At 38.1% G+C, this 14430-nt stretch overlaps 1 protein-coding gene across 4 annotated transcripts in view; it reads left to right on the top strand.

The window, feature by feature from the left end:
• The window catches only part of PAPSS1 (3'-phosphoadenosine 5'-phosphosulfate synthase 1), a 358089-nt gene that overhangs the window by 237694 nt on the left and 105965 nt on the right, over positions 1-14430 (top strand). For all 4 annotated transcript variants that reach the window (XM_053562526.1, XM_053562455.1, XM_053562292.1 and 1 more), the window contains one exon: positions 9625-9739. In XM_053562526.1, the coding sequence (XP_053418501.1) occupies positions 9628-9739 (112 nt within the window). In that variant the 5' untranslated portion in view covers positions 9625-9627. The remainder of the gene's footprint in view (positions 1-9624; positions 9740-14430) is intronic.

Here is a 14430-nt window from a genome sequence, read left to right as displayed (position 1 = left end):
ATATACATCACCAGGCCAGATCCATGTTTCTGCAGTGCACCTGGGCTGTGATGATAAGAAGCCTGATTGCTCTGTCCTGTGGATAGAAGGTAGCCCATTGAAGACTGAGGACAGAAATCTAGAGAGAGAAGGAAATAACGCATTCTTGACCCTGACTGAGTCACTAGTGTTGTATTTCCTCACCATAATTATGGAAAGGATTTGTCTGGAGTGGGTGCAGAAGAAAAATAAGGTTACATGTGTAAAGCCTTTAGAGCCTTAAATTTCAGGCATAAGTCCACTAGGTTGCAGTTCAGTTGTCTTAAACATTATTCTTTGACTTACTATGAAAAACTAGGAGGTAGGAGAATGTGGCAAATCTTTTTTTAATATGAAAAATATCAAAAATACATAAACAAAAACCCCTCCCAGACTACCGCATTTGTTGCCAGAATCTTTTTCAATGTAGGAGGCAGGAAACTCTGAGGGGACATTCTTTTTTAGTGATTAAAACAGATCCATATCATCACTAGTTTTTAGCTTGTGAGATAATGTTTATCCGTTTGGCTCAATTTAATAAGGAAAGCAGAAGGTATTTTACAGGGCCAAAATGAATTAACATTCATTAGATTTGTTTCTTCTTGCCTAAGAGCAAAGTAACTTGGAGAAATCCCAAAACAGAATGACCAGGTCAAACAGGATCTGCAAGTGTAGGGAGCAGGACTTGTGGGGGCTCCCTTCTCAGCCCTCTGGCACAGGCCTGGGCCTCTTTTCTTTCTTAGCCAGCTTGGCCCAGCTAAAGAGGCACAGCTGCTTCCCAGGAGATGGGGATGGAGATGTCTGTGTTTAAGTTATTAAAAATGCAGAACTGGTTAAGTTATGTTTGTTTCATGAATTTATTGAAAAGAAATGGATCAAGAGACCTATATTACAATTTTTTTTTTTTTTTTGGAAATAGAATCTCACTCTTGCTCTGTGTGGAGTGCCGTGATGTCATCATAGCTCACAGCAACCTCAAACTGTGGAGTGATTCTCTTGCCTCAGCTGTCCAAGTAGCTGGGACTTTAGGGGCCCACCACAGTGCCTGGCTAGTTTTTTTTTTTTTTTTGAGATAGAGTCCCATTATGTCACCCTTGGTAGAATCCTCTGGTGTCACCGCTCATAGCAACCTCAAACTCTTGGGCTTACGTGATTGCCTCAGCCTCCCAAGTAGCTGTAACTACAGGCACCCGCCACAACACCCAGCTATTTTTTATTGAACTTGTCGTTGTTTAGCTGGCCCGGGTTGGGTTTGAAGCCTCCAGCCTCAGTATATATGGCTGGCGCCATAACCACTCTGCTACAGGTGCCAAGCCATGCCTGGCTAGTTTTTCTATTTTTAGTAGAGAAGAGGTTTCGTAGAAAAAAAAAGAAAAGAAAAAAAAAAAAGAAGAAAGAGAAGAGGTTTCGCTTTTGCTCAGGCTGGTCTGTAACTCCTGAGCTTAAGCAGTCCACCAGCCTCGGCCTCCCAGAGTGCTAGGATTACAGGCGTGAATCATTGCGTCTGGCCTATATTACAATTTAAAAAAAGTGATTACTGAGCATCTAGAGTATAATTTTGTTGGAAATACATCTGTTAATGTGATTATTAGTGAAGGAGAGGTGTGACTTTTTGAGGTGTGGCTATTAAAGGAATTGTTCCTTTGGGCAATTCCAGAGGACTTTCTACCCTAGGACAATGAATGAAAGCAGGATTCAGATGGGTGCGACAGGCCTTTCTTCTGTACAGAATTGTGAAGGGAAAGATCAGAAAACAGATCCTTAACCTTAAGGCACCTTTTCAGGCAGACCAGTTTTAGAAAAGAATACATGTGGAGGTTGAAGATCTAGATCAAATTAATTCCTTAAAAAAAAATCTGAGTGTTGGCAGATGTTACAGTATCTAGGAGAATGTAGCAGGAATTCAGTAAATATTTTTGAATAAATGAATGATGAATAAGTCTGTTTTGAAAGGTGAAAGAGCTTTAAGCAATATTGAGTACAAATGCCTTATCAAAGGAATGGTGACATCTATTTTATTAAATGTAGCAGTATATAACTTGTTGAATTAACCCAAACTATCTGTTTTCTCCATAGAAAGATGAAATAAAGGGTAAGCTTTGTTTTTTTTAAGAAAACAGCTTTATTGAGATATAATTTGCATGCCGATCAATTGACCTAGTATACAATTCAATGATTTTTAGTACAAATGGTCCTCGACTTAGTGATGGAGTTGTACCCTCATCAACCCATTTTAAGTTGAAAATGACATTTGATATCCCTAACCTACTGAACGTCTTAGCTTAGCCTAGCCTACCTTAAATGTGCCTATAGTTACCGTGCTGACATTAGCTTACAGTTGGGCAGAATCACCTGGTAACACAGTACACCAATAGAGTATTGGTTTACTGAGGATCATGAGAGAGTATTGTACTGCATATGACTAGCTGGGGCAAAGATTGAAATTCAAAATTTGAAGTGCAATTTCTGCTGAAAGCATATTCCTTTCACATCGTTGTAAAGTTGAAAAGTTGTGAAGTCAGGGATTCTCTGGATATGTGTAGGTATGTGCAGCCATCACCACAATCAGTATTAGAACATTTGCATCACTCTCCAAAAGATTTCTGTACCTATTTTCATTTGCTGTCTGTTTTCCCTCAAACTCTCTGCCTGTAATAACTATTAATCTACTTTATGTGTTCTAGACAGTATACAAATGGAGTTATACAACATGTGGTCTTTTGTGACTGGCTTCTTTAGCCTAGCATAATGTTTTTGAGCTTCATTTATGTTGTAACAAATATTAGTACTTCATTTCTTTTTATTGCCAAATAATGTTCATTCATATGGCTGTACTATGTAATTTTGTTTACATTTTGTGTTCCTAGTCATCAGTTGATGGATAGTTAGGTTGTTTCCCCTTTTTGATTTTTCCAAATAATTCTGCTATGGACATTTGCACAAATTTTATTTGGTCATATGTTTTTATTTTTTGAGTATGATGTAGGGAGTGGAATTGTTTGGTCGTATGGTAACTCTATGCATAATGTTTTGAAGGACTAGTGTTTTCTAAAATGATGGTACTATTTCATATTCCCACCAGCCAAGGTATGAAGATTCCAATTTCTCCATATCCGCCCCCGTACTTACTGTCTACCTCCTTTATTATAGCTGTTCTACTGGGTGTCAAGTGATACCTCATTGTGATTTTGATTTGAGTTTCCCTGATCGCTAATGATATTGAATATTAGTTGATGTGTTTATTGACCATTTGTGTATCTTCTTTGGAGGAGAGTCTGTTCAAACTCTTTGTAGCCTATATAATTTTATGCCCTTTTTGTTCAAGAAGAAGAAACTTTGGGAGAATATCAAGTTATAACCTGTCCATTCCTCTGTTTTTCATTGCAGAAGTAGCTATTTTATAACACCCATAGACATCCCTCCCTCATTTCATTAGGAGACGACTCAAATGCCACCTTTGTAGAGGCATTTCTTGATCATCCTGTCTGGAGAGGCACTCTTCATTTGTCTTGTCTCTACTTTTTACCCTGGTTTTATTTTTCCACTGTGTGCTTATCCTTCTCTGATGTTGTAATTAAGTTTTATTGCCTTACCTACTCGTCCTGTGAAATGTAAGTTCATTGAGGATGGGAACCCTGTTTTGTTCACGGGGCATATTAGTAGGGCCTCAGTAAATGCTGTTGGAATGAATGAGTGAATAAATGAACACTTGAAAAGACTAGGCTCTGGAGAGGGGGGAGACAAGATGGAGGACTGAACCCAGCTTTCAACAGAGGCTCCCGTCCAGAAGGAGAGTTAAGGGACAGGAATTTAGTAAGTATCCTGGTGGACTTGAGCCTCACCAAGAGAGAAGGTTGAAGAACGCACATCAACACCGCTGATGATCACAAGGACGCAAACAAAAGCTGAGACTTCAAGCCAGAGTAGAAGTTGCAATAGGATCGAACAGAAACCAGCTGAAAACAAGACAGAACCACTTTGCTCCACCACACCAGACAGGGCCCCAGTTTCTCAGGCCACAACACTATACGGCCCCTCGATAAAGCCCCAGGGAAAAAAACCAAAGGGAGTAAAATAACCATGGGGCGGAATCAGCAGAAAAACTCTGGTAACATGAATAACCAGAATAGATCAACCCCCCCAAGAAAAGATACGGCAGATGTGATTGAAGATCCCATTCATAAACAACTGGCTGAGATGTCAGAAATCGAATTCAGAATTTGGATTGCAGACAAGATTAATAAAATGGAATTAGGAATTCGAGGAGAAATTCAAAAGTTGTCTCAAGAATTTAACGAATTTAAAGACAAAACCACCAAAGACTTAGACACACTGAAGCAAGAATTTACAGCCCTCAAAGATCTGAAAAATACAGTAGAATCCCTCAGCAACAGAATGGAGCATGCAGAAGAAAGGATTTCTGACATTGAAGACAAAGTCTTCGAACGCTCCCAATCTCTCAAAGAGGAAGAGAAATGGAGAGCAAAAACAGATCACTCACTCAGAGAGCTCTCAGATAATTAAAAAAAAAAGCAATATAAGAATTATAGGGATTTCTGAGAACGATGAAGTGGCCTCCAAGGGCACAGAGGCCCTTCTGCATGAAATTATGAAAGAAAATTTTCCAGACATGCCTAGAGAATCTGAAATTCAGATAGCAGACAGCTTCAGAACCCCAGCACGATTCAACCCCAATAAGTCATCCCCCAGACATATCATAATTAGCTTCACTAAAGTTAACATGAGAGAGAAGATTCTCAAAGCAGTCCGGTGAAAGAAAACTATTACGTACAAAGGTAAGAATATTAGAATAACTGCAGATCTCTCTGCTGAAACTTTTCAAGCCAGAAGAGGGTGGTCATCAACTTTTAATCTCCTAAAGCAAAATAACTTTCAACCCAGGATCTTGTATCCAGCCAAACTGAGTTTCATCTATGATGGAGAAATTAAATACTTCAATGACATTCATATGTTGAAAAAATTTCCCATAAGTAAACCAGCTCTTCGGGGTATTCTCAGACCTATCCTCCACAATGACCAACCCAATCCTATACCACAAAAGTAAACTCACTCAGAAACTTCGGATCAAACTCCAACTTCCACACTGGCGAAAGGATTAAAAATGTCCACTGGACCTTTGAAAAACTCGATACCCAAAATTCCACCAGACTTATCAATACTCTCCATCAATGTGAATGGCTTAAACTGTCCTCTAAAGAGGCATAGGTTAGCTGACTGGATACAAAAACTCAAGCCAGATATTTGTTGCATACAAGAGTCACATCTCAACTTAAAAGACAAATACAGACTCAGGGTGAAAGGATGGTCATCCATATTTCAGGCAAATGGTAATCAGAAAAAAGCAGGTGTTGCAATTTTATTTGCAGATACAGTAGGCTTTAAACCATCAAAAGTAAGGAAGGACAAGAATGGTCACTTCATATTTGTTAAGGGTAATACTCAATATGACGAGATCTCAATTATTAATATCTATGCACCCAACCAGAATGCACCTCAATTTATAAGAGAAACTCTAACAGACATGAGTAACTTGATTTCCTCCAGCTCCATAATCGTCAGAGATTTCAACACTCCTTTGGCAGTGTTGGATCGATCCTCCAGCAAGAAGCTGAGCAAAGAAATCTTAGATTTAAACCTAACCATCCAATATTTAGATTTAGCAGACATCTACAGAACATTTCATCCCAACAAAACTGAATACACATACTTCTCACCAGCCCACGGAACTTACTCCAAAATTAACCACATCTTAGGTCACAAGTCTAACCTCAGTAAATTTAAAGGAATAGAAATTATTCCATGCATCTTCTCGGACCATCATGGAATAAAACTTGAATTGAGTAACAACAGGAATCTGCATACTCATACAAAAACATGGAAGTTAAATAACCTTATGCTGAATGATAGCTGGGTCAGAGATGAGATTAAGAAAGAAATCACCAATTTTTTGGAACAAAACGACAATGAAGACACAAACTATCAGAACCTCTGGGACACCGCAAAGGCAGTTCTAAGAGGGAAATTTATAGCACTGCAAGCCTTCCTCAAGAGAACGGAAAGAGAGGAAGTTAACAACTTAATGGGATATCTCAAGCAACTGGAAAAGGAAGAACATTACAACCCCAAACCCAGTAGAAGAAAAGAAATAACCAAAATTAGAGCAGAATTAAATGAAATTGAAAACAAAAGAATAATACAGCAGATCAATAAATCAAAAAGTTGGTTTTTTGAAAAGGTCAGTAAAATAGATAAACCTCTGGCCAACCTAATCAGGAAAAAAAGAGTAAAATCTCTAATCTCATCAATCAGAAACAACAAAGACGAAATAACAACAGACTCATCAGAAATCCAAAAAATCCTTAATGAATATTACAAGAAACTTTATTCTCAGAAATATGAAAATCTGAAGGAAATTGACCGATACTTGGAAGCACGCCACCTTCCAAGACTTAACCAGAATCAAGTGGAAATGTTGAACAGACCCATATCAAGTTCAGAAATAGCGTCAACTATACAAAACCTCCCTAAAAAGAAAAGCCCGGGACCAGATGGTTTCACGTCAGAATTCTACCAAACCTTTAAAGAGGAATTAGTACCTATATTACTCAACCTGTTCCAAAATGTAGAAAAAGAAGGAAGACTACCCAACACGTTCTATGAAGCAAACATCACCCTGATCCCCCAACCAGGAAAAGACCCAACAAGAAAAGAAAATTATAGACCAATATCACTAATGAATATAGATGCAAAAATATTCAACAAGATCCTAACAAACAGAATCCAGCAACACATCAAACAAATTATACGTCATGACCAAGTTGGTTTTATCCCAGGGTGTCAAGGCTGGTTCAATATACGTAAATCTATAAATGTAATTCAGCACATAAACAAATTAAAAAACAAAGACCATATGATTCTCTCAATTGATGCAGAAAAAGCTTTTGATAATATCCAGCATCCCTTCATGATCAGAACACTCAAGAAAATTGGTCTAGAAGGGACTTTCCTTAAACTGATAGAGGCCATCTACAGCAAACCCACAGCCAATATCATATTGAATGGAGTTAAATTGGAATCATTTCCACTTAGATCAGGAACCAGACAAGGCTGCCCATTGTCTCCATTGCTTTTCAACATTGTAATGGAAGTTTTAGCCACCACAATTAGGGAAGAAAAGGCGATCAAGGGTATCTATATAGGGTCAGAAGAGATCAAACTTTCGCTCTTCGCAGATGATATGATTGTGTATCTGGAAAACACTAGGGACTCTACTACAAAATTCCTAGAAGTGATCAAGGAATACAGCAGCGTCTCAGGTTACAAAATCAACATCCATAAATCGGTAGCCTTTATATACACCAACAACAGTCAAGTTGAAAAAGCAGTTAAGGACTCTATCCCATTCACAGTAGTGCCAAAGAAGATGAAATATTTGTGAATTTACCTAACAAACGACGTGAAAGATCTCTATAAAGAGAACTATGAAACTCTAAGAAAAGAAATAGCTGAAAATGTTAACAAATGGAAAAACATACCATGCTCATGGCTAGGAAGAATCAACATTATCAAAACGTCCATACTACCCAAAGCAACATATAATTTCAACGCACTCCCTATTAAAGCTCCACTGTCATATTTTAAAGATCTTGAAAAAACATTACTTCGTTTTATATGGAATCAGAAAAAACCTCGAATAGTCAAGACATTACTCAGAAATAAAAACAAAACAGGAGGAATCACACTACCAGACCTCAGACTTTACTACAAATCGATAGTGATCAAAACAGCATGGTATTGGCACAAAAACAGAGAAGTAGATATCTGGAATAGAATAGAGAACCAAGAGATGAATCCAGCTACTTACCGCTATTTGATTTTTGACAAGCCAATTAAAAACATTCAGTGGGGAAAAGATTCCCTATTTAACAAATGGTGCTGGGTGAACTGGCTGGCAACCTGCAGAAGACTGAAATTGGACCCACACCTTTCACCATCAACTAAGATAGACTCTCATTGGATTAAAGATTTAAACTTAAAACATGAAACTAAAAATACTAGAGGAGAATGCAGGGAAAACCCTTGAAGAAATTGGTCTGGGTGAGTATTTCATGAGGAGAACCCCCCGGGCAATTGAAGCAGCTTCAAAAATACACTACTGGGACTTGATCAAACTAAAAAGCTTCTGCACAGCTAAGAACACAGTAAGCAGAGCAAGCAGACAGCCCTCAGAATGGGAGAAGATATTTGCAGGGTATAACTCTGACAAAGGTTTAATAACCAGAATCCACAGAGAACTCAAACGCATCAGCAAGAAAAAAACAAGGGATCCCATCGCAGGCTGGGCAAGGGATTTGAAGAGAAACTTCTCTGAAGAAGACAGGCGCACGGCCTTCAGACATATGAAAAAATGCTCATCATCTTTAATCATCAGAGAAATGCAAATCAAAACTACTTTGAGATATCATCTAACTCCAATGAGACTAGCCTATATCACAAAATCTCAAGACCAGAGATGTTGGCGTGGATGCGGAGAAAAGGGAACACTTCTGCACTGCTGGTGGGAATGCAAATTAATACATTCCTTTTGGAAAGATATATGGAGAACACTCAGAGATCTAAAAATAGATCTGCCGTTCAATCCTGTAATTCCTCTGCTGGGCATATACCCAGAAGACCAAAAATCACAGCATAACAAAGATATTTGTACCAGAATGTTTATTGCAGCCCAATTCATAATAGCTAAGTCATGGAAAAAGCCCAAGTGCCCATCGATCCACGAATGGATTAATAAGTTGTGGTATATGTATACCATGGAATACTATGCAGCCTTAAAGAAAGATGGAGACTTTACCTCTTTCATGTTTACATGGATGGAACTGGAACATATTCTTCTTAGTAAAGTATCTCAAGAATGGAAGAAAAAGTACCCAATGTACTCAGCCCTACTATGAAACTAATTTGGGGCTCTCACATGAAAGCTATAACCCAGTTACAACTTAACAATAGGGGGAAGTGGGAAAGGGGGGAGTGGGTAGAGGGAGGGGGATCGGTGGGATCACACCTGTGGTGCATCTTACAGGGGTATTTGCGAAACTTGGTAAATGTAGAATGTAAAGGTTTTGGCACAGTAACTGAGATAATGCTGGAAAGGCTATGTTAACCACTGTGATAAAAATGTGTCAAATGGTCTATGAAGCGAGTGTATGATGCCCCATGATCATATCAATGTATACAGTTATGATTTAATAAAAAAAAAAAAAAGAAAAGACTAGGCTCTGGAGTCTACCATCACTGTTCATGGGATCTTGGGCAAGTTATTTAACTTTTCTCAGGTTTAATACCTTCATCCATAAAACTACTACAGTAGGAGTATCCACGTCATTAGGTTTCTGCAAGAATTAAATTAATTGACATATGTAAAGTACTAAATACCTTTCTAGTATTCTAAAGAAAAAAAAAAGGCTAGATTTAGTTTGTCTTTTTTCTTCCTTTTAGTATAGGATACTGATGGTGTGTTTGTAAGGAATATGTGTTTACCTTTTAAAGGACTCAAGTGAACAAGAATTCTTTCTTTCTTTTTCCCAGGGGATGCAGAGAGCAACTAATGTTACCTATCAAGCCCACCATGTCAGCCGGAACAAGAGAGGTCAGGTGGTGGGGACCAGAGGTGGTTTTCGTGGTTGCACGGTTTGGCTAACAGGTACGGTCAAGAGAGATAAACTGGTATTTTTTAAAAGCAGTGCTTGTAGACAGCTTTGAACTTAGGAGTAAGCATATATAATTTCTGTACTGTTGTGTACTCGGAGCATTACGACGTGGAACTGACATCGTTGCTTACTAACAACACTCTTCCTTTGGGCAGTTCCTTTTGTTCTTTTACAGGATTGTACTGTACGAAGAGAATGAGTGATAAAGATTTGCACTTAATTTTCTATCATTTAGTGTTTGCTTTGGCTTCTGATTAGTTTTTTTTTTTTTGATTTATTCATTTATTTTTTATTGTTGCGGATTCATTGAGGGTACAATAAGCCAGGTTACACTGATTGCAATTGTCAGGTAAAGTCCCTCTTGCAATCATGTCTTGCCCCCAGAAAGTGTGACACACACCAAGGCCCCACTCCCCTCCTTCCTTCCCTCTTTCTGTTCCCCCCCATAACCATAATTGTCATTAATTGTCCTCATATCAAAATTGAGTACATAGGATTCATGCTTCTCCATTCTTGTGGTGCTTTACTAAGAATAATGTCTTCCACGTCCATCCAGGTTAATACGAAGAATGTTAAGTCTCCATTTTTTTTAATGGCTGAATAGTATTCCATGGTATACATATACCACAGCTTGTTAATCCATTCCTGGGTTGGTGACATTTAGGCTGTTTCCACATTTTGGCGATTGTAAATTGAGCTGCAATAAACAGTCTAGTACAAGTGTTCTTATGATAAAAGGATTTCTTTCCTTCTGGGTAGATGCCCAGTAATGGGATTGCAGGATCAAATGGGAGGTCTAGCTTGAGTGCTTTGAGGTTTCTCCATACTTCCTTCCAGAAAGGTTGTACTAGTTTGCAGTCCCACCAGCAGTGTAAAAGTGTTCCCTTCTCTCCACATCCATGCCAGCATCTGCAGTTTTGAGATTTTGTGATGTGAGCCCTTCTCACTGGGGTTAGATGATATCTCAGGGTTGTTTTGATTTGCATTTCGCTAATATATAGAGATGATGAACATTTTTTCATGTGTTTGTTAGCCATTCGTCTGTCGTCTTTAGAGAAAGTTCTTTTCATGTCTCTTGCCCATTGATATAAGGGATTGTTGGCTTTTTTCATGTGGATTAATTTGAGTTCTCTATAGATCTTAGTTATCAAGCTTTTGTCTGATTGCAAATATGCAAATATCCTTTCCCATTGTGTAGGTTGTCTCTTTGCTTTGGTTATTGTCTCCTTAGCTGTACAGAAGCTTTTCAGTTTAATGAAGTCCCATTTGTTTATTTTTGTTGTTGTTGCAATTGCCATGGCAGTCTTCTTCATGAAGTCTTTCCCCAGGCAAATATCTTCCAGTGTTTTTCCTATGCTTTCTTGGAGGATTTTTCTTGTTTCATGCCTTAAATTTAAGTCCTTTATCCATCTTGAATCAATTTTCGTGAGTGGGGAATGGTGTGGGTCCAGTTTCAGTCTTTTACATGTAGACATCCAGTTCTCCCAACACCATTTATTGAATAGGGAGTCTTTCCCCCAAGGTAAGTTCTTGTTTGGTTTATCAAAGATTAGGTGGTTGTAAAATGTTAGTTTCATTTCTTGGTTTTCAATTCGATTCCCAGTGTCTATGTCTCTGTTTTTGTGCCAGTACCATGCTGTCTTGAGCACTATGGCTTTGTAGTACAGACTAAAATCTGGTATGCTGATGCCCCCAGCTTTATTTTTGTTACTAAGAACTGCCTTAGCTATACAGGTTTTTTTGTGGTTCCATACAAAATGCAGAATCATTTTTTCCAAATCTTGAAAGTACGATGTTGGTATTTTGATAGGAATGGCATTGAATAGGTAGATTGCTTTGGGAAGTATAGACATTTTAACAATGTTGATTCTTCCCATCTATGAGCATGGTATGTTCTTCCATTTGTTAATATCCTCTGCTATTTCCTTTCTGAGGATTTCATAGTTTTCTTTATAGAGGTCCTTCACCTCCTTCGTTAGGTATATTCCTGGGTATTTCATTTTCTTTGAAACTATGGTGAAGGGAGTTGTGTCCTTAATTAGCTTCTCATCTTGACTGTTTTTGGTGTACACAAAGGCTACTGACTTGTGGACATTGATTTTATATCCTGAAACATTACTGTATTTTTTGATGACTTCTAGGAGTCTTGTGGTTCTCTAAGTATAAGATCATGTCGTCAGCAAAGAAGGAGAGTTTGACCTCCTCTGCTCCCGTTTGGATTCCCTTTATTTCCTTATCTTGCCTAATTGTATTGGCTAGAACTTCCAGCACTATGTTGAATAGTAAAGGTGACAGAGGACAACCTTGTCTGGTTCCAGTTCTAAGAGGAAAAGCTTTGAGTTTTACTCCATTCAGTAAAATATTGGCTGTGGGTTTGTCATAGATAGCTTCAATCAGTTTTAGAAATGTGCCACCTATGCCTATACTCTTCAGTGTTCTAATTAGAAAAGCATGCTGGATTTTATCAAATGCTTTTTCTGCATCTATTGAGAGGATCATGTGATCTTTATTTTTGCCTCTGTTAATATGGTGGATAACGTTTATAGACTTGCGTATGTTAAACCAGCCTTGCATCCCTGGGATGAAGCCTACTTGATCATGATGAATGACTTTTTTGATGATAAGCTGTAATCTATTGGCTAGGATTTTGTTGAGAATTTTTGCGTCTATATTCATGAGTGAGATTGGTCTGAAATTCTCCTTTTTGTTTGGGTCTTTTCCTGGTTTTGGTGTCAGGGTGATGTTTGCTTCATAGAATGTGTTGGGAGGATTCCTTCTTCCTCAATTTTTTGGAATAATTTCTGCAGTACAGGAATAAGCTCTTCCTTGAAGGTTTGATAGAATTCTGGAGTGAAGCCATCTGGACCAGGGCATTTTTTGGTTGGAAGATTTTTTATTGTTTCTTTGATCTCAGTGCTTGAAATTGGTCTGTTCAGGAGCTCTATTTCTTCCTGGCTGAGTCTAGGGAGAGGGTGTGATTCCAAATATTGATCCATTTCTTTCACATTGTCAAATTTCTGGGCATAGAGTTTCTGGTAGTATTCAGAGATGATCTCTTGTATCTCTGTGGGACCAGTTGTTATTTCCCCTTTATCATTTCTGATTGAGGTTACTAGAGATTTTACTTTTCTATTCCTCGTTAGTCTGGCCAATGGTTTATCTATTTTATTTATTTTTTCTTTTTTTTTTTTTTTTGGCCGGGGCTGGGTTTGAACCCGCCACCTCCGGCATATGGGACCGGCGCCCTACCCCTTGAGCCACAGGCACCGCCCTATTTTATTTATTTTTTCAAAAAACCAACTCCTTGTTTCATTAATTTCTGAATGATTCTTTTGTTTTCAATTTCATTGATCTCTGATTTGATTTTGGATATTTCTTTTCTTCTACTGAGTTTAGGCTTAGATTGTTCTTCTTTTTCCAATTCCATAAGATCCCTTGTGAGATTGTTGATGTGCTCTCTTTCTGTTTTTCGAATGTAGGCATCTAAAGCGATGAATTTTCCTCTCAAAACTGCTTTTGCAGTATCCCACACGTTTTGGTAGCTTGTGTCTTCATTGTTGTTATGCTCAAGGAAGTTAATGATTTCCTGTTTGATTTCTTCCTTCACCCATCTGTTATTCAACAGAAGATTGTTTAATTTCCATGCCTTTGTGTGGGGTCGAGCATTTTTGTTAGAGCTGAGTTCCACCTTCAGTGCCTTATGGTCTGAGAAGATACAAGGTAAAATTTCAATTCTTTTGATTCTGTTGATATTTGTTTTGTGTCCCAGGATATGATCAATTTTGGAGAATGTTCCATGGGGTGATGAGAAGAATGTATATTCTTTATCTTTGGGATGGAGTGTTCTATATGTGTCTATCAAGCACAATTGTTCTAGGGTCTCATTTAAATCTCTTATATCCTTGTTTAATTTCTGTTTAGAGGATCTGTCCAGCTCTGTAAGAGGAGTGTTAAGGTCCCCTGTTATTATGGTATTATCAGATATCATATTGCTCAGACTGAGTAAGGTCTGTTTCAAGAATCTGGGAGCATTTAAATTGGGTGCATAGATATTTAGAATTGAAATGTCTTCTTGTTGTATTTTTCCCTTGACCAATATAAAGTGACCATCTTTGTCTTTTTTGACTTTAGTTGCTTTAAATCCACATGTATCTGAAAATAAGATTGCAACTCCTCTTTTCTTCTGAATTCCATTTGCCTGAAAAATTGTCTTCCAACCCTTGACTCGGAGCTTTAATTTGTCTTTTGAAGCCAGGTGTGTTTCTTGCAGACAGCAAATGGATGGCTTGTGTTTTTTAATCCAGTCAGCCAATCTATGTCTCTTCAGTGGGGAATTCAAGCCATTAACATTTATGGAGATAATTGATAAGTGTGGTAGTATTCTATTCGTCTTATTTTGTGAGAGTCCATTGCTTAGTTTTATCTTTTGCATCAGTGTGGAGGTTAGGTTCTGTCCTTTAATTTCTGAGTTCTTACTTTGCTGCTGATCCATTGTGGTGGTCAGTGTGCAGAACAGGTTGAAGTATTTCCTGTAGAGCTGGTCTTGTTGTGGCGAATTTCCTCAATGTTTGTATATCCGTAAATGATTTGATTTCTCCGTCAATTTTGAAGCTTACCTTATCAGGGTACAGAATTCTGGGCAGGAAATTGTTCTGTTTAAGTAGATTAAAGGTAGATGACCATT

The sequence above is a fragment of the Nycticebus coucang genome, chromosome 1 (genome assembly GCF_027406575.1).
Source record: "Nycticebus coucang isolate mNycCou1 chromosome 1, mNycCou1.pri, whole genome shotgun sequence".
In the NCBI taxonomy this organism is placed as follows: Eukaryota; Metazoa; Chordata; class Mammalia; order Primates; family Lorisidae; genus Nycticebus; species Nycticebus coucang.
The sequence above is the reverse complement of the archived record's forward strand: the minus strand, read 5'-3'. Positions and strand labels throughout refer to the sequence as shown.